This window comes from Lepidothrix coronata, unplaced genomic scaffold (assembly GCF_001604755.1).
Source record: "Lepidothrix coronata isolate B3197 unplaced genomic scaffold, Lepidothrix_coronata-1.0 Scaffold3, whole genome shotgun sequence".
NCBI classification, from domain to species: Eukaryota; Metazoa; Chordata; class Aves; order Passeriformes; family Pipridae; genus Lepidothrix; species Lepidothrix coronata.
The window spans coordinates 5,127,328-5,147,935 of record NW_016690183.1 but is presented as its reverse complement, the minus strand read 5'-3'; the positions used below and the strand labels follow the sequence as shown (position 1 = coordinate 5,147,935).

At 39.2% G+C, this 20,608-nt stretch overlaps 1 protein-coding gene across 4 annotated transcripts in view; it reads left to right on the top strand.

The window, feature by feature from the left end:
* Nucleotides 1–20,608, top strand: part of VPS41 (VPS41, HOPS complex subunit) — a 106,963-nt gene that overhangs the window by 37,813 nt on the left and 48,542 nt on the right. For 3 of the 4 annotated variants that reach the window (XM_017820372.1, XM_017820382.1, XM_017820392.1), the window contains 3 exons: nt 3,613–3,687; nt 10,061–10,123; nt 11,183–11,248. In XM_017820372.1, the coding sequence (XP_017675861.1) occupies nt 3,613–3,687; nt 10,061–10,123; nt 11,183–11,248 (204 nt within the window). Of the gene's footprint in view, nt 1–3,612; nt 3,688–10,060; nt 10,124–11,182; nt 11,249–20,608 lie in introns of those variants that run through there. The other variant, XM_017820402.1, reaches the window with a different exon arrangement.

Below are 20,608 nucleotides of genomic sequence, written 5' to 3'. Positions count from 1 at the left end.
AACCCAGGTGTAGGACCTTGCACTTTGCTCTGCTGAACTTCATGAGGTTTTGATCAGCCCACCTCTCAAGCCTATCAAGGTCCCTCTGGATGGCATCCCTTCCCTCCAGTGCGTGAACTGCACCACACATCTTGGTGTTGTCGGCAAATTTACTGAGGGAGCACCCGATCCCACTGTCGATGTCAGTGACAAGGATGTTGAGCAGTACTGGCCCCAACAGTGACCCCTGTGGGACACCACTCGTCACTGGTTTCCACGTGGACAATGAGCCATTGACCACAACTATTTGCATGCAGCCATCCAGCCAGTTCTTATCGACTGAGTGGTCCATCCATCAAATCTTTGTCTCTCCAATTTGGAGATAAGGATGTTGTGCAGGACAATGTCAAACACTTTGCATAAGTCCAGGTAGATGATGTCAGTTGCTTTGCCCCTATCCACCAACGCTGTAACCCTGTCATAACTCACCAGAGTTGTCAGGCATGATTTCCCTTTTATAAAGCCATGTTGGCTGTTACCAGTCACCTCTTTGTTTTCCATGTGCCTTAGCAGAGTTTCCAGGAGAATCTGCTCCATCATTTTGCCTGGTACAAAGGTGACACTGACTGAGCTGTAGTTCACTGGGTCTTCTGCTTTCCCCTTTTTAAAAATAGGGGTTAGATTTCACCTTTCCCATTCATCAGAGACTTTACCTGACTGCCATGATTTTTCAAAAATGAAGGATAATGGCTAAGCAACTTCATCTGCCAGCTTCCTCAGGACTTACAGATGAACTTCAAGTCCTATGGACTTGTGCACGTTCAGGTTCCTTAGATGGTCTTGAACCTGATCCTTCCCTACAGTAGGCTTAGGGGCTTCATTCCTTCAGTCCCTGCATCTGCCTTTCCCGACTTGGGCAGTGTGGCTGGAGCACTTGCCATGAAGACTGAGGCATAGAAGTCATTGAGAGTCTCAGCCTTTTCCATATCCAGGGTAGCCAGGTCTCCTGTTTCCTTCTGGAGAGGGCCCACATTATCCCTAGTTTTTCTCTTGCTTGCAGCATATCTATAGAAGCCCTTCCTGTTATAGTTTAATATCTTGCATGTATATAATGAGAGGTTTTGCCTTGCTAGACACTGTGAGTTATCTGAGTGCAATCACACATTTAATCTCCAAAGTTATTGCCACATGGCTTTCAAACCACAGCACAACAGATAAATTCCATCATCCTGCTCCTTGTCTTTAACTTTTATGTGAAGATAACTTTCATAGTCCACTTTGTCTACTTTCTTCTCTTCATTTTTTCAGAGTCAAATTTTATCAAAGCCATTTGACAGAAAAATAGGAACAGTGTGAACTGTAGGATTGAGCTGTTCAGCTCTTCTGGTGTGTCCTGTTTTGTGTCTTTTTGTCTTGGGCTTTATTGCAGTACTGCCTCCAAGAAGGCCTGTCATACAGGAATGCTGCTAGATCCGCTGTTGCTGTAATATCAGCCCAATGGCACATTTAGGTTCTGGAGTGATGAGAAGAACACGACCAGTTGAACACTGTACCTTATTATATGACCCTGTACCAAGATGGGACTATTCATATTCAAGATGGACTTTTTGTCTTTGCAATTGCAAAGTAGTAAAAGAAGAGAGGAAACTTTGTGAGAAAATTGTGGCAATGGCAACTTAGATGCAGCCTAGAACAAAAAAGAACATGCCACTTCCATGATGAACTCAGCTGAACTTTCTATGCTGGTCCTTTCAGATGGCCAGAGTTGTTTCTGCTTGCAGAGGGAATGGTGTAGACATGCTGGCTTTTTCACCACCATCACCTCTAGACAGAGTAAAAATCTTCCCTTGCACCTTGATGAGCAAAATAGATGTTTAGGAAGGCATTTTTCAAGGCAAGGCAGGAATAAAAGTGCATGCTGGTTATGAAGCTTCTAGCAGGTCAGACTGAAAACTGACATATCAGCATCCTCCAGTCCTGGAATTAACCAACTCTGTGTGTAGTGTCTGAGAATCAAGCTTTTACAAGGATGCTGAACACACCATCAGGTTGATGGGCTTGAGCTGTACTCCTCTACTGACACCCCCCTAAATGTGTCAGGAGAATACTGGGGTGGTGCATGTTCCCCAGCTGCCTGTGCTGCTAGTCATGCACTTGTGTCTGATCTTGAAATGTAGCAACTCAACCACACTGTGGCAAATGAATATACTTCTGGAGCACGTAAGTCAAGAAAAATTCCTTGTGACTTCCCCCTTGGCAGTGAACTGCTTGGCAAACAACACACAGTAGAAAGACCACTTTGTAGTGGGCAGTAATTGCGATATTTCCAGGTACCGTTTTGTGGTGACACAAAGTGAGACCAAGTGTAGTGTCTTCTGCACTCAAGGAAGCAGGAAAGCAAAAGGGTAGCATCATTTTCCCAACTCAGCAGGGAACTATTGCAGTGCAAAGCACAGTTGTTCAACCTTGATTAGAAAGAAGCTTCTAGAAAATGAAATGTGATAGGGCATATATTATTTTCAAAGTGGAAGAGAGGAAAGCTTACTTTTTCTGACTTGGGATTTTTTTTGTGTGTGAAAGATTATGGGGAAAAACTTTCCAAAGGGGGTGAGAACACCTCAGTTTATCTCCTGTAGATAGTCCATCTGGACTTTTTATTATGTACTTCTAATGTAATTCCAACTGCCATAGCATATATAAGGACCTGTGATATTTCATACACAGTTGTGTGACATCCAGTGTGACTGTACAACTCCAATGCTCTTTCAGTGACACTTCATTTTTACACAAACATGTGATGGATTTCTTAAAAGTTGTTCTTAAAAGTGTAAGAGAGACTTACTTGTGTGAAGATCCTTCAGTGATGCTTGAAATGATGAGCTGTTTGTTATAGAGGGTGAAACTAGCATCTTGGTGCTTGAATATAATTGGATTGGGGTTTGTATGCAAGAGGATATGCATCAAGTTTCCCAAATGATGTTTTAAGTTAGTTCTCAGCACTTAAGAATAGCTGTTTAAGCTAAGTAAACAGTAACATGTTCTCTAACCCTGTAGGTTAGAACCAAAAGTATAGGCAAAGGAAAATTTACTAAATTGGGGCAGTTTTCAGGCCCCCCTAGTATTTCTCAGTATTTGTCTAAGAATGAGTACACCTAAGTTGCACTTCAATACCTTCTAATACGCACTTCTGAGAACAGTATTAGAGCCAAAAATGAAAGCAAGAGAAGGAATTTGAAGAAATAATTGCCAGTATAACTATCAGACCAAAACAGAAGAATTTTCAGTTGCATTGGTGCTGGTGAAGTCACTGTATTTTATCCTAAGTTTTGATAGCGGGAATTAATAGCTGTGGTATACAGGCACAGATGCTTAAGGCCTGGGAGCCTGGCTCCAGAGCCCTTAGGCTGGTAACTGCAAAGAGAAAGTCAAAATTTTTGGGTTAGGCAAAAGGCTGGAAGGAAGGCTGTCTTTTGGCTTTGTCATGGAAATACCTATTCTGTGTGGGTTTTTTGATTCATGCAAGTAAACATACTCAACTGTTAACACGTAAATCTCGTGAAGTGTGAGGAATGTTAAAGCATGTCATTGGTGATGTAACTTTAAAAGTCTTTTTTCTTTATTTTCTTTCTCTAGAGTGCAGTGAAGATAAATCAGATCAGCCTGGATGAAAGTGGAGAACACATGGGTGTTTGCTCAGAAGATGGCAAGGTACAACAAATCCGTTTATATATTTACTGAGGTAGCAGATAGTCCTCAGTATTACATTTGAGATAATTGTGATACCTGTGGAGTTAATTCCTGCATTTAGCACCTCTACTTTGACCATACATTTTGAGAACTGAGCTCACCTTTGAATACTCAAAGTTAAAGTCAAGTATATTTTGCACAAATGTGCCGTAGAAAAAGTAATTACAAGAATGTCAATAATGTAACTGGTATTAAGCTGATTAACAGCTGTGGCAGGAGGACATGTCACCTTAATCATTACTGTGCCAGTTATACTTCAGTGACTACTCTGCTGTTCCTGCAAGACAGTAGTTTAATGCCTTTCTGCTATAAATCCACAAAATTGGATTTTGTGGGCATGATTTCTGTGGGCTGGTGGTTTTCATTTTCACACATTTTATGAATGTTTCTCTTGAATTATAGAATCTTTTGATAAGCAATCATAGTTTATCAGAAGAATAAAGTGTCTTACAACAGCCACATTAAATAAATGTAAAATCAATATATGTACAGTTTCCTAAAAAACTGGCACCTACTTCCTTGGCTGAGGGCATATATCATTTGTGCAGTGTATAACTAACAATTATCAGTGCTTCTCTGGAATGTTGAGCTGTGACATTTAGTGGTTTTGGTGATTGATTTTCCACTTATAAAAATGTCTTTTTTGTTTTTTCAGTCGATGGCAGTCTTTTCTAATGTTGTTTTGCAATGATAAAATTCTAATGCACAGGGTGTATTGAAGCTTCTTTTTTAATATAATGCTCATATACAAATACAGTGCATTAAAAATCATTTAAATAATTTTACAATATCCATCTGACTTACAGAGGAGAACATTTCTTACACAGTAGACTTGCAAGAGCAGGAATTTGGTAATCCTAATGGTTGCATCCCACTGAGTAGAAGTTCTTTAAATTAAAAATAAAATCAGATTTTGCAGTAGGCAAAATGGGGAAACAAGCCCTTTAGACTGTATGCATTTGGGTTTTTTCATTGCAAATATGTAGTTATTTTCCTCAACAGGCAGGCAGCCAGTTTGTATATCCAAGCCTTTTGTTTCTGAGAGAAATCTTGGTGTCGGTATCTTGACACAGTAATTGGGATACTAGTGCCTATCAGAGTGGGTTGTAGAATTTTACAGCCTGTGAGAAACAGCACAAGTGTTTCCTAATTGTCTACGCAAGATAAGGCAAGGGTCAGTAATTGTGGAAGGTAATAAAAATGTTGAGCTAGCATTATTGGTTTAGGTGTTTCCTGTGGTATTGGGAAGCAAGCACTTGCTGTTGATCTAAGGGCTCCTCTGATGTGACTGTGGATTACTGACTCAAAATACCTATGCTCAGTGAGACTATGAGCCATGCGCATTTTTCATATATTAAGTGAATATTAAATACATGTATTTGATTTGAGAAATATTAAAATATCCATAATCTCTACTTTGGTGTGGCTGTATTTGAAAAGACTTCAATACCTTAAATGGTGACTGTGCTAGTTTAAAGGTAAACCAGCAGGGGAAATGAACTCAACTCAAAGGAGAGATTACAAGTCAGAATCACAATTTAACAAAATAATACAATAAATATGATTATAGAGACAAACAGTTGGTTTTAACCCACAAAACCCAAATGTATAACCCAGCACCCTGGGGCATAAACAGAGTGGTGTTCGTTGGGCCCCCTGAGTCCAAAGTAAAAGGAGAGGGGAAAAAAACCTGTTGGTGAGAGTGCTGTTGCAGTCTGGTCAAGAGTGGTGACTGCAGTCCGGTTGAAAAGTGGTGGTTGTGGTCTGGTTGAAAAGTGGTGGTTGCAGTCCAGTCAAGAGTGGTGGTTGCAGTCCGGTTGAGAGCGGTGATCTGCAGTCTTCCTCTGGATCCCAGGAGTGGTTAAAAAAGTTCCAAGACTCCAAGATTATATATCCTCCAGTTCAGGCAGGAGTGCCCACTACCTCCCTCAGGGCAGGGAGTTCCACAATGGGTGTGAGGACAGGAGCATCCTCCTATCTCACAGGCCTCTTAACACTTAGTTTATAGCCTGAGGAGTCAGGCGTGCTCTGGGCAGGTGGTGTAAATGGTCTATTGACAACAGTTTCTGGGAAATGGCATGGAAGGCTATAGAATACACAGTTTTGGGTTACACCCACACAGTGATGAACTGGTCCCAGCTGTTGTAACTAGGACAGTGACTCTGTCTTCATTTAGTGAAATAGCTATTGTAGATATATGTGTGTCATTACGTGCTATACAAGACAGTCTCAAATATGGTCCTGATGCCAGGGCTAATTCTGGTGATGTTTTTGATACAGGGCTGGAGTATCACAAGTACAATATGCAACATATTTGTATTCATAGAGTCCAGAGACATTGATGCTTCACCGTATTCTACACTGAAAAACTCATCTGGAGATTTGAAAGATCTGGGTGATTTAGAAGTTCGACTTTCCACGTCACAAACCTTTCCCAGAAAGGATTATGTCTTTGAACGAATCCACCTCTAAAATTGGTTTAAATGCATACTTGTGTGTTGTGATACTCTGTAAGAAAATGGCAGATTACTGGACGGATAGTGTAGCACTCCTTACTACAGTGGGAGTGTTGATAATGTAAGAAGTTAAAACACCTGTACAAATTGCAAAGTCTTTATTAACTTGGTGAAATAAGTAAAAATGGTGAAATCCTTTTTTTAAAAAAAAAGGGGGAAAAAGAAAACGTGAAACAGCTTGGTTTTCTTAAATCAGTTTTAAGCAAAAAAAGGGCTGTAATACAAGGCTGGATTGATGCAAGTGTTTTCTACCACTTAATGAAGATATGTCCTCTTTTGCAATAGGCAGAGTGCATATCCAGTCTGATAGAGATGGAAACCATTTGTCTTTTTGAGGGAAGGCCTTAGGATGAGAATCTCCTCCTCATATCTGTTCTGCTGTCTGATATATTTTATTTTATTACTTTTTTGGGGTTTTTTGGACTCTCAAACTAGATTTGATCTAGTTGTGTTGGCTGGGAGGAGAGCACAGAAGCACTGTACAATTCTCTAACTCTCTTGTCAGTCAGCATCCAGACCTAATGTGAAAACCTGGCACTTGTATGTCATATATGTCCAACAAGTGCTTGGGAGCTACTTGCAGCTTTTCTGTACTGCACATTTGGTTCTTTGAAAAATCTTCCTGTCCAATGGACTCAACTGCAGCTGGTCACCACTGGCATGGAAAGGAAGAGAAGTCAAAACCAACACCAGCCCTCTAGTCTCGCTGCTGGGTGTTGAACTGTTACGGTATAAGAGAATTTTGGTGCTTGAATAAATAGAAAGGGAATCAGGCTTACAGCTTCAGAACTGTGGAGATCTTTTAGGTTAGTTTTTGTGTGTTAGTTTTGTATGTAGTTAGTTTTATGTTGTCTTGAAAAACCTGGATCTGACTCCCAGTTTTGCTAAAGGTCTCGTGTCATTGCATAAGAGCAGTGTAATTTTCACCCTTACTCTGGCTTGTAACTTTTTTTACATGAAGAAATATAAATTCTATTGAAAACCCATTGTTTCCATGTGTTAGTGTCATCTTTAATGCGTGTAACAACATTGATGTTAAGAAAATCCATTAAGTATTACACTGATCATTTTTCAAGAAATGCGACTTGTAGATAAAATGTTTTTGTTTGCCTGCCTTTTGATCACTGAAGGTTGGTTGCTTCTTCCAAGTGTGGAAGCAAAGAAACAGCTAAGTCTGGATGCACTGGAATGGTGGGTTGTGGATATTTAAAATTGGACAGGAGTAGCAAAATGTAGTGGAATCACAAAATCCTTTTTCCAGCTACCTAAGAGCATCATGAGCAGAGTGAGCATGGAAAGTAGAAATAGATAAATCCAATATAGGTTTGTAATATCAAAAGAATCACTTTCTTTCTGAAGAATATAGAACATTAAGAAGTAATAAACTGTTATATGATGTCCCTAGAGTAAACATAACATGTATTTTATGCTGAGTTATTTTTTCCTTTTAAGTCACTCCACTTTGTTTTCATAATCTTAAAGAAATATCATATGGCTGTGTTCAGTGAAGTATTAGGAAAATGTTGAGGGCATTGTTGCTAATTCTGCTTAATTAGTTTTAATTTGAGAGGGCTGTTTTGTTATGTTTGCGGATTCTGCTTCCACAGAATTTGCATTGTTATGTTTTAATCATGTATTTTCTTTTTTTTTCTTTCTTCTCTCAGTTTTATTTTCTCTTTCGTCTCCTTCTTATTTTGTGTAGGCTGTTGGATTGGATATGCTGTGCCAACTGATGAAAACAAAAACCGAGAAAGCAAAATCCTCTAGACATCGGCCCAAAGCTTTTCTAGGCTTATAGCCAGGCCCAACTTAAATACAACCCTTTGGCTGGCTTACATAATCACACCTTTGTGATACATCTTACAGTCTCCAAATATTGATTTTTCTAATCCTTTGGATCAGTAGCGCAGCCCTACACAGTGCATGCAGAAGTATTTTTAAAGCACGTTGTCAGAGGCAGTATATTCGCTAATGAGTAGTGGACTGAGCTGATAATGCTGCTTAGGAGATGTATCCAGGAGACAAACTTGAAAGGGAGATGAGATGGTTTGAGATATTTTAAACTTCACTGAGACTGCTGAACTTTGAGCCACTCCGAGGATGGCTTAGTTCCTTGCTGATAGCTTAGTTCCTCTTGTAGTTTACCTAAAGTTTAATGTTTTTGCTCTGTCTCCTTGACTATCTGAAGGAATTTTGGGGGTTCTTGTCCTCAGAACTGATCTTTTTAAAGCCATTAAGCCTCACTTTTTGAGGCCTATTACTGGCATTTACTGACTTTGTTCTGCAGGTCTTTATCTAGGGGGATTTATATTTTTTTATTATTTTTTTTTTTAATTTTTCTGCCTGAAGCAATCATGGTGGAGATGGAGAAAGAAATAAGGCTAAAAGTTCTTTTAAAACTTTTGAGTCCAATCTGTTGAACATGGAGAGCAGAGTTACTGAAGGTATTACCTTTTCCAGAAAAGAAGGATATTTTCCAGAAAATAATGACAGCCTGTCTGAAAGCCTTCTAAAGTAAATTTGCTGTCAGATGCAGTTTTCCTGCTGATCGCTCCATGGGATGCTGTTTTTTCTCTCTTCTTCCACCATTGGTGTTCATCCCTCCTGAGATGATTTTGTTTCAGCGGCTTGTGACAACATGTAGAAACCTCTTAAAATCATAATGGAAAAGCAAACCAGTTATTATTCTTTGTGGAAATCATAACTAGTAAATTAATTACTGATTCCTGGCCATAGGTCTTCAGCCCTGTTTTACTCCTAAGTTCTGCAGGAACTCAGTTGTCAACTGTCCCATCTGAGAGTTGGGGAAGGGAACGTTGCATATTGAATGAAGAGGCATGAGTCCGAAAGAGGGTTGTACTTAAAAAAATCTTGAGAAACCCTATTCTGTAGTCATAGCATCTAAATCTAATAGTATTTCATAACACTTGATACCTCTGTACTTGTTTTATAACTAAAGGCAAGAAAACATTTAAAAAATCTCTTAATTCTCTTGGCAGCAGAAACAATTTTTTTTTTATTTAATGCTGAGGCTTCTTCAGATGGATTCATTCTGATAGATATTCTGATTGCCTATGGTTACAACTTCAGTGCTGACTGTTAAATGTACTGATACATCAACATAAAAGAGAAGGAAGGAGTCTTCAGAGAAAGACATTACGACTGGTCATGGAATAAAACAAAATAGCACTGAATGCACTTGGGAGGAGGAGAGATACCAAGAAATATATTGTCCTTGGATTTCAGTCCGGTTTTGCTTTATTGTCACAAATTTCTTTTCTTATGTAAACCTTGTATTGCTTGGAGGGGAAAAAAAACCCTTACCATTCTTTCTCAGAAAGGAAGAATTTTTAATTTATCTTCTCCTGAATGTTTTTATGTTGCTCTTACTGTACTTAGGTTAGTATCTGTTAAACAGATTTGATCAGCCTAAAGCAAAAGGAACTTGCAGTTTTTACTGTATTTGTAAAAAAAACAAAACAGAAAAATCCCAAAACCAAAACACACACACAAAACAAAAACAAAACCCCTCACAATAAAAACAAACAAAACCCAAAACAAAATCAAAAAAAACAAGGAGGAAAAAGATTCAAAAAGTACTTTTGTACTGCTGCAAATATTTAGAGAGATGCCACAGCAGAAGATCAAGCGGTATCAATTATCTCTGAATTGTTAATTTTGACTTCTTTTCCATTAGGAAAAAAGATGTAACTGCTAGCATTCAGCTTAACCTTCTAGCTATTAGTTTTTTACATTCAATGTTAATTGTCAAATGGTTATTAGGTAAACATTTTTGGCTTTTCAATGTACTTTTTCAGGTGCAAGTGTTTGGATTGTATTCAGCAGAAGAGTTTCATGAAACATTTGACTGTCCTATTAAAGTAAGTGCTTGTTTTAATCTTTAGTAATTGTGGTGATGTTGTCTTTTAATAACAGAAAGGTCGCATTCAGTCTAAATGAGAGAGAGGAATACCACCTCCTTGCAATGTTATTCAAGTCACTAGAAAATAGTTTTCTATCTCAATATAAAAGCTTTTGATCTGGTTAGGTAGTAAGAAAGCCCATCTTGGTTTTGTAAGGAGTATCATTGAATTTTTCAAATACAAAAGGCAAAGTGAAATTGTCCTATCTCAGCATAATTCTTTCTTTGTAGATTTGTGATACAAATTCTGAGGGTTCTGCTAAATGTGAGGGCAATATTTTGCAACCAGGCAAATGGGCAGAGATGCTGATGTACCTTGTCTGAAGAGAAAACTTGAGTTTTACTCTGCTTTAGAGATGTGTGTCTGCCTGGCTGTTGAAAAAGGGAATATCTAGTGGTTTTTAGCAAGAAACATTTCTTGCATGAGGAAAGGTTGTGTGGGCAAATGATTGTGTTTTGCTGCTTGGGGTCTCCCATGTTGCAGCTGCTCTTGAGGGTGGGGGGAAGGGAACGAGGTCATTAAGTTTTCACACATGCCAGATGTGACTCACTTGCATCCTAGAGCCTCTGTGGCTCTTACAGCTGGATCTCCTGAACTTGACATGGAACGTGTAAGGCAAAGAAACTGTTTAAGACGTGTTGTTAAGACATACGCAGTGTTGTCCTGTGACAGGGCTGAGGTGTGTGTGCCCTCTAGGCAGGTCCCAGACAAGATTTAATTGGGGTAACCCTTGGACACAGCAAGGGTTCTGTTTGGTCCTAATTCTGCTGCTTGTTATGCAGAAAAGTAGATTCAGTGTAATGTGGTTCTCAGCATCGGACTTGTCATGTACCATGTAATTAGAAGAATTCTCTTCTAGGAAAAACAGATGTTGAAACAACTAGGCTTTACTTCAGAGAAAGAATTCACCTGTAATACTTGATGATTGGCAAAGGGTTATCTAGTTTAAAAAGTGATGTGGTGCTTCATGTAAACTCTTATTTAATCCACAATCCTCTCTTTCCCCCTCATCTCCAGATTGTTGCTGTTCATCCTCAATTTGTAAGATCCCACTTCAAGCAATTTGTAACAGGAGGAAAAAAGGTAAGCAGTCCTAGTGTAATGAACTTTGGCTACCTTTAAATAGCTTTTTGAAATGGCTCAGAAGGGTATGTATGTGATTTTTAAAACCTAGAGCAAAGACTTCTGCTTTTTCCTTTTAATTATGTGTTGTATTCCAAACCATTCTTATTTATTTTTAAAATTTATTTTATTTAATTTTATTTAATTAATTTTATTTCATTTCTTTTATTTCATTAAGACTAATTCCAGGGGAAGGGAAAATGCACTTTTTATGTTAAAAATGTATTGCAACAAGTTGAGCTTGAGAGTAGAAATACTTCTGTGTATATAGCCTGAAAAACAAGTCATTTATATTTCCTAGGCCAGATTTTCTCTATTTTAATTTCTTGAAGTGGAAGCAGAAGTTTGTGCCTTAATATTGATCCTTACAAGGCATGTTGATCTTGGTGTTTGGGATTTTTCTTTTGCTTCACCTGTGGGTGATTTTTTGGGGTGGAGTTTTGTTTGTTTGGTTTGGGGATTTAAGGCAAAAAAAACCCAAGTATTTTCATCAGTTCTTATTCATGGTATGGATTTTGTTGTTTGTTTGTTTGTTTTTAAAGGAATCAATCAGAGCTTTTGGTAGAGTAGACCTCACACCATTCTAAGCATTTCTATCTGTGTACATAGTCTTCCATTTGGATCAGCTGGTATTTCAAATGTGCGTTAAGTGTCTTCTTAGTGTATGGTACAATTCTGATTTTCAGATTACAGTTGCTTCCAGGTCCTACAAGTATCTTATATCACATGGCATATTTTCAGTCAAAATATAAAAAGTTCTATTTAGAACAGTTTCTTAATTCATGGAATTTTCTGTTACCTTCTCTTATAAATTGAGTATGAACAAGCCTCACTTACAGGTGCATCAAACCAAATGCCATGGCTCTCCCTTACTAGCAGTCTGTAAGAAATACAGACTCCTAGTGCTGAATACAACTTAATTTTCAATTAACGGTTCACTATGTTTCAGAGCATAACTGTGCTTTATTTATTTAAGTGGCATGTGAGCTTGACAGCTTTTTCTGGCTGGTAGAAGTTGGTGTTGTCCTTAAAATAATGCACAGTCAGTGGATGTCTGTGTCAGCCACCAGTTTGTGAAGCTTTTTTGTGCTGATAAAAGGGTCATGGAAAGAGAGAAGCAAGAAATTAATAGAACAGGGCTCTGTCAGGTGGTAAGAGAGCTTGCATTCACCTGATGCCGAACAGAAAAAAACATCAGGGAGTTAACACATTCTCTTTGGTTATCTTTGATTACTTGACAGGTTGTTTTATATTCTGTCCTCTGGGGAATGGTATACTCATTCTTAATACATTCATTTTTTGCTGAGGAACTTTCCCCTTCAGAAAAACTTTAATTGACATCTTAACATAAGGTATTTAGCATTGAAATAAATGTCCCTCGACACATGGAATTTGATTTTATTGGTTCATAAAACAAACAAATAAAAACTCTAGCCTTGTGGTAGAAACCTAGCCCCTTTTCTCCTCTCCTCCAAAAGGAGCCTTTATAAAATAACAAAATGCTCTTTGAAAATTCAGAAAGTTAAATTCCACCTACTAATATATCTGTGATTTATTTCTATTTGCTTTTTCTGAATGTTTACACTTTTCCTTAACTGTAAAGCCAACGAGTAGTAGGGGGGCAACAGGGTGTGTCCACAAAGGTGAGGCTGAAGCATACAACTTCAGGCTATGGACCTCACCTCTCTCTCCCTGTGTCTGGAGATTGTGCAGTTGGGTGAGCTCCTTCAGGGAGGGGGACAGGACCTCCATGGCTCCTCACATCTCTGCTCTTTTAGCTTTTGCAGAAACACAGTGACTTCATCCCTGATAGCTGGCAGTGGTGAAGGGCATGCTGCCTGTCTTTCCCACACACGCCAAGGCAGGGTTAGCAGTAAGGGTATCCTCATTTTGGATCAAGCTTAAAAGAAAAGCTTTGTTTAAAGTTCTTTTGCTATCACAGAATATGCTCAGTTGGACTCATCGAATCCAGCTCTTAGCCCTGCGCAGGACCATCCTAAAGAGTCACACTGTGCGTGAGAGTATTGTCCAAATGCTTCTTGCAAGAACTTCCCTGGAGAACCTGTTCCAATGCCCAACCACCCTGTGGGTGAAGAACCTAAACCTCCCCTGACACAACTTCCGGCTATTCCCTTGGTTCCTGTCACTGGTCACCACAGAAAAGGGATCAGTGTCTGCCCTTCCTCTTCCCCTCACGAGGAAGTTGTAGACTGCAATGAGGTCTCCCCTCAGACTCCTCTTTCTCCAGGCTGAACAGACCAAGTGACCTCAGCTGCTCCTCATACAGCTTCCCCTCAAGGCCCTTCACCATCTTCATTGCCCTCCTTTGGACTCTCAAACAGCTTAAAATCTTTCCTATATTGTGGCGCCCAAAACTGCACACAATTATTCAAGGTGAGGCCACCCCAGTGCAGAGCAGAGCAGGACAATCCCCTCCCTCGACCAGCTGTCGATGCTGTGCCTGATGTCCCCCACAACACGGTTGGCCCTCCTGGCTGCCAGGGCACTGCTGACTCATATTCACCTGGCCATTGACCAGGACCCCCAGGTCCCTTTCTGTGGCACTGCTTTCCAGCATCTCATTCCCCAGTCTGTATGAACATCCAGGGTTGCCCCATCCCAGGTGCACAATCCAGCACTTTTCCTTGTTGAACTTCATATGGTTGGTGATTGCCCAGTCCTCTGAGGTACATTAAAAAAATATAGTGTGTGTTGTGTGAACTCTTCATCCTAAGGGTTGCAGGGTCTTTATCTTTGTTTTGTTGTTCTGGGAGATGGTGACATAATGTATATTAGCATTTTAAAAGCTGAGTGGGTTTTTTTTTGTTGTTTGCTAAGATAATTTGAGCAGATAAATGTATACAGAAAGAAATTTCATCAATTTCTTGAACCCCTCTAGTTCTGTTATAATCATTGTTGTCTCAGAATAAAAGTAGGATGTTCTTGATTTCCTACTTGAATTTCATACAGATTTTGGCACAGTGAAACAAAACAAAGAAGCCAAACCACACATGCACAAGAACTTACCCCCTGACCTTAACACTGTTTTGTCTCATCTCAGAAAACCACGTTAAGATGTGCTTAAATTTATTAAATTTATTAATTTTATAGCTAGCATCTGCCTCAGTAGAATCTGCAATGATTGGGGGAGAGCTACTGTAAATTACCACCTCCTTAATTTTTTGAGAAATATACCATTCTTCATAATGATATCAAATGTGTGAAAAATACACTTTCCAGTTCAAAGATCCACTGCAGACCATCCTGAAAATATTCAAGAGAGACAGAGAGGGAAAAAACCGTAAGTGACATGCTTCAGGGATGCACAGTGCAGGTCCTCAGTTTCCAGCACAGGCAGATGTCTAGAACTTGGGTGAATTGGGTGAATTGTTGTGTAATACAGAGAATTGCCCCATCTTAGAAGCTCAGCCTGACCTAAGGCTGACTTAAGAGTGGTACTCTCTAGCGTAACTGTTTAAATCATTGTTGTAAGCTTAACTCTACCATGTTTGTACAGTTGCTTAACTAGGCAGGTACTCAAGCCCTTTAACAGCATTCTTTCTCTAAATTGTATTGTGAACTAATCAACCAATATAAATTGTTTGCTTACTAAAGTGCTAGTTTTTAAAAGTAAAGAACTTCCATTAAGCTTGAGATAATATTGCCTTCTGTTTTGGGTTAGAAAAGCTTATTTTGCCCCCTTTTTTAATGAATGAATGTTACTTCTGACTAGAAATCACTGTCGCAGTGAGAAGCAGTAGGTACCACACTAAAAAGAGGCACTTCCCTCCTCCCAATCTCTGCAATTAACCACAGCACCATTGTGCTGACTTGGCAGATGATGGTAACCCTGAAATAATAATATCGTGTATTGTAAATAACAGGGCATGTCTGTCCAGAGCAGACAGTACAGCTCCAGAGTAAAGGAAAAGACAAATACTGTACTATTGAAGGCCGTAACCTTCTACCTTTTAAAAAAGGGTCTAATCTCAGAAAATAACAGGGTAAAAGCCAAGTAAATGAGGGTGCTAAAGCTGAAAACAAGGTGTTCTTGATTTAACTGTTAGAGTGCTGGTCTTTCCCAATACATCAGCTAAATGAACGTTATTATAAACTCCAGGTATCGATTATGTCCTGAGGGTTAAGAGACAGAACTAAGAAAGAAGACTGAAGAATATTTCAGTTCCAAAGTCAACATATCAAATTACTGCATCTTATATAAAGATAACTTAGTCAAGCAGGACAAGTTGAGGTTCCTCTCTTAGCAGAGGCCTCAATGAGACTCCCTATTTCATGTTTTGATTAACATCAATAACTAGACAAATAGTTTTTTGTAGTAAAATTCCTAGGAAAGTGAGTCGTCTGAAGTGATTGAGTCACTCTGCTGAATGTATACTAATGAAGGGTTTTCTGAGGGCTCTTTACCCAACATGGTAGTGGGGACACACCACAAATTAAGCAAATGAATTCTGAAGCCATTATGGGGGTAGTATATTCAGTATCTTAAAGGATTGGGTCTCCTCATTTGCCTAGGACATGCATTTTGTATAATAAATATTGATTTGCATATCTAATCTGAAACATTTTAAGGGATAAAGAACCAAGATAAAACTGCAGATTTACTCTGTGGCTGTTAGCAATCTTATCTTTAAAGCTGTCTGTATCTATATCTACATAATATATTTATGGGGGGTTTTTTAATATGTATGTATGGTGGAAATATGTATAAAACCATATTTTTATAGTGTCTGTGTTTCTGTGACTGAAGAAGATATTCTGTAAGAACTGGTTTACAAATACAGATCATGTTTGTCCCCTTTATCCTTCCAGAATTAACATTTAAACATATTGATGTTTGAGCTTAAACATTAGACTCTTTATTCTTTGTTTGTTATAAAAGCAGAGAGAACTTCGTGTTACCTGGGGCAAATTTCTCATTGTAAAAAAAAATTAAAAATACTGTTTCAATGTCAGAATTCTGGCCTGGACCAATGATGATTCCTGCCTGAGATGCAAAACAAGATAACCTAAATTCCTTTCCACTCCAAGTAGAGCAACAACATACGTAGAGAAAGGATAGTGACTGCGAACAATGCACAAACGGGAAGAGAAATAGCATTCTTGGAGATCTGTGACTGCTGTTAGGGTAGTGGAATTTGTATGTTAAAGTCAAGTCTGCCAAGGAATGTCTCGGATTTTTTTTTAATTGTCTGCTTTTTAGTGTCAGCAGATGCACTTTGCTTGGTGAGTAAGTAGATGACCTTTACCTCTGAACCCTATGATATGTACTTCATAATAACTGGACTACTTTGACAAATTATTAAATTGTCAGGATGCTGTTTGCAGCACAGTCCATTTTTAGAAAGCAGATAGTCAGCTGTTTGGCATTAGGTTGGGTAGAAGAGTACCAGACAAGAAAGGCAGATTGCTTTGTAAACTATAAAATATCAGTCAGTAAATACTCAAAGGTCTGATTTAAGTGAAAAAAGAGTAAATACTATGGCAATTTCTGTCCATGCATTGGATAATTTACCATAAGTAGGAAACAAGCTGTAGCAGCAAGCAAGCCACAATAATACTGGTCTGTGATTTCCTTGGTGCAATGTATAGTGCCCAGATGTATTCAATATTATTGAGCAGATGAGACCTTGCACATATAGTATGTACTGTTCACATAATAAACATTTTTTTTTGCTTACATTTCTTGTTTATGATTATTTGGATGTGCATTTCTTCTTTATTGCTAAAAAAAAATTTCTCCTTTTGCTATAATAAATTTGGTTTGTGTAAAGAGAACAGATCATAGTCCTATGTGCATGTCATCTATAGTTGTGTGTTTTGCAAATGTCTGTGTAAAACACTTTTTTCATTGCCCGAGGTGGCAAGCAAAGAGGATCTAAAGGTATGAAATGTGTCTCTCTGCCTACAAGACTGCAGGATTTGCTTTCCAAGGTGTTAATTCTGTAGCTCTTTGTGAATAGGCGACAGCTGGAATCTGGCAGTTGAGTTATTAAAAGTACAGCCTAATAAAAGTCCTCAAAATTTCTAGTTTCTCTGTCCATGAACTACAGCAGTAGCTCCTGTTTCGTCTATCACTGTTGCCATCGCAAACCTCCTGATGCTGCTGTCTGCCTCTGCCTCCTTGCTTGATTTCCCTTGACTGCACCTGCTGCCCTCCTCTCTGTTCACACCCCAGCTCCTTAGACAACATTTTATGACAAAATTTTAAAAGCTCATCTTTAATAGAAAACTTGAGGTTTATATTATTCTCTGCCTCGTTTGAGCTCATCCAATCTATCAGCTGTTCCAAGCAGAAATGATAATTTTTTATTGTTGCTATATGTTTTCCTAGAGATGCACTAGTAAACAGTAAGTCTTCATGCAGCATGCTGTTCTGTGTTCCTCTGTGGTATCTGCTAATCGTGACTGTGCCTGTAAATGTTGTTTTTATGCTGAAAACAATAAATAGCTGTAGTTATCACTTGTAATCAAGGAAGTAGCATTTTAGGTTTTTGTGGTCTTGCCTAGCTGAGGTGAGAGTTGATGACACAGATGCCAAAATACAGAACAAGGTAGGCTCATCTTTCCACTTAGGCAGACAAAGAACAGGACAAGGAAATTACAGTGACTTTTTTCAGTTACAGAACGGTGAATGGAGTGGTGCTGAATGGTGCTGCATCCAGGTGGCGGCTGGTCACTAGTGGTGTCCCCCAGGCATCAGTGTTGGGCCCAGTTCTGTTTAATATCTTTATTGGTGATCTGGATGAGGGGATTGAGTCCACCATTAGTAAATTTGAAAGTGGGGGGGGGCATGTTGATCTGCTGGAAGGCAGGAGGGCTCTTCAGAGGGACCTGGACAAGCTGGAGAGATGGTCTGGTTCCAACGGAATGAGGTTCAACAAGGCCAAGTGCCGGGTCCTGCACTTTGGCCACAACAACGCCATGCAGCGCTACAGGCTGGGGACAGAGTGTCTGGAGAGCAGCCAGGCAGAAAGGGACTTGGGAGTTTGGATTGACAGGAAGCTGAACATGAGCCAGCAGTGTGCCCAGGTGGCCAAGAAGGCCGATGGCATCCTGGCCTGGATCAGGAACAGTGTGGCCAACAGGACCGGGGCAGCTATTCTTCCCCTCTACTCAATGCTGGTGAGGCCACAGCTCGAGTGCTATGTCGAGTTCTCAGCCCCTCAGTTCAGGAAGGATATTGAGGTGCTGGAGCAGGTCCAGAGAAGAGCAACGAGGCTGGTGAAGGGACTGGAGCACAAGTCCTATGAGGAGAGGCTGAGGGAACTGGAGTTGTTCAGCCTGGAGAAGAGGAGGCTCAGGGGAGACCTCCTCACTCTCTACAACTACCTGAAAGGAGGTTGTAGCTAGGTGGGCGTTGGTCTCTTCTCCCAGGCAACCAGCAGTAGGACAAGAGGGCACGGTCTTAAGCTGTGCCAGGGGAGGCTTAGGTTGAATATTAGGAAAAAAATTTTTCCAGGGAGAGTAATCAGACATTGGAATGGGCTTCCCAGGAAGGTGGTGAATTCTCTGTCCCTGGAGGTTTTTAAGATGAGACTGGATGTGGCACTTAGTGCCATGGTCTAGTAACCACAGCAGTGTTGGATCAAGGGTTGGACTTGATGATCTCAGAGGTCTTTTCCAACCCAGTTGATTCTATGATTCTATGAAAATGAAGTTTCAAGCCTTTTCTTCTGTAAAACTCCTTCATATCTTTACACAGAAGGTGCTATGTTAAAACAAAGTACTGGTGCTGTGCATAGTGCTTCAGTAAAAATATGTTTGCTTTGACATTTCTGTGAGAACAGATGTCTTTTATTTCAGTATTTTGAAGGCAGTAAGTGGTAGTGAGATGAAATTGAATTGAATTATTTCACTGTGTTGATACTACCAAAGCTGCAATCATTGGCCTCTTTGTTCAGAGGATTGGGAATTCCTGTACATAGTTTAAAGACTGGGATTACATGTAATTAGTGTTAATGCTAATTGCATGATAGGCTCCATTAAATCCAAGCGCTCTCTCTTCTCTTTAGCAGTTGCACTCTAAAGTAGAGTTTTGAGCTCTTTTTGGGGTAAGTTAATCTCCTGTCAGTGAAAAACACAGAGATGTAATCACTAATCCAAGAGAAATATATCCACTTGTTTTTAAAACCAAAAAGTGTCCTGCTCCATCCTCTTGTCTCACACATTTCAGTGTGTCACTTTTCTTAATGATCTGGTTAAGATTTGCAAAATAATTAGTGAGCTAACAAGATTGCAGTGTACTATGAAGCAGTGTGGGTGGGGACCCTTGAAGTCAAATTTTTTTTTATTTTAGCTGTATTATGGAATTGCAGTCCATGCAGGATACACTGGAAGTGCACTACTGTATTGTATGTAACAAAGGACTAGAAAGTTTTATGAGAGTAAATGAAAAAAGAGAAAAACGTAAACTCTATTGCAGAGAATGCAAGAAAGTGGGATTTGGGCTGCTGTTGAAATATAAGTACTGTAAATGCTGACTGCCATAATATGGAATTTATGGGAAATAAAGCCTTAAAATATTTTTCCTCTACCAAAAAGAGGGAGAGGTGGTAGGAGGAACCCCTCCAGAAACTGTGGATTTTTTATTACATGTCTAGCTTCTTTCGAAGTTTTAAATTATTTTCTGGTATGACAAACATTTCAATGTGGAGACAGAAAGGAAGACTAAGAAGTAAATTAGTCTGCGTATTTTTAGAGATGCATTCAGTAGATAGCAGTTCCAAAACACATAGGAAAGTTCTGGGTTCACAAATTCAGTTTCCAGATGTCATTGCTCTAAATACACAAAATGTGATGTATTTATCACATTAAATAAATATAAATAAAATAAATCACATTATGTGTATCAATAGCATGCAGATAATTCCATTGAAGATAAATTAGTAAAGCACATTTTGAGATTACGTTATTTTTTTTGAAGCCACAGTGTTGAGTGTCCTTTGGCTTCAGTGTTGGACCTATTGCACTTGCTGATATGAAACCAGGAATTCAGGGTGTTGTAGTGATTCATATTCACTTTCCATCTTTATTATAGGCAATAGCAGCCTGATGTCTTCTACTGCCTTGGTCTGAAAATTTGATTAAGCATGTGCTTAGAGTTGAGCACAGACAGAAGCAGGATTTTTCAAATTTTTTCTCCTCACCAGTTCTTTCTCAGAAAACTTACTTTCTTTGCAGTTTGTTACTCAGTCATGAAAACGCATAATGTTCACAAACCATGAACAGTAACAAAAAAGTGCAAACTGTCATACCAAGTTCGCTCTGGATCTTTCATGTAATAAAAATACTTAAATCCTG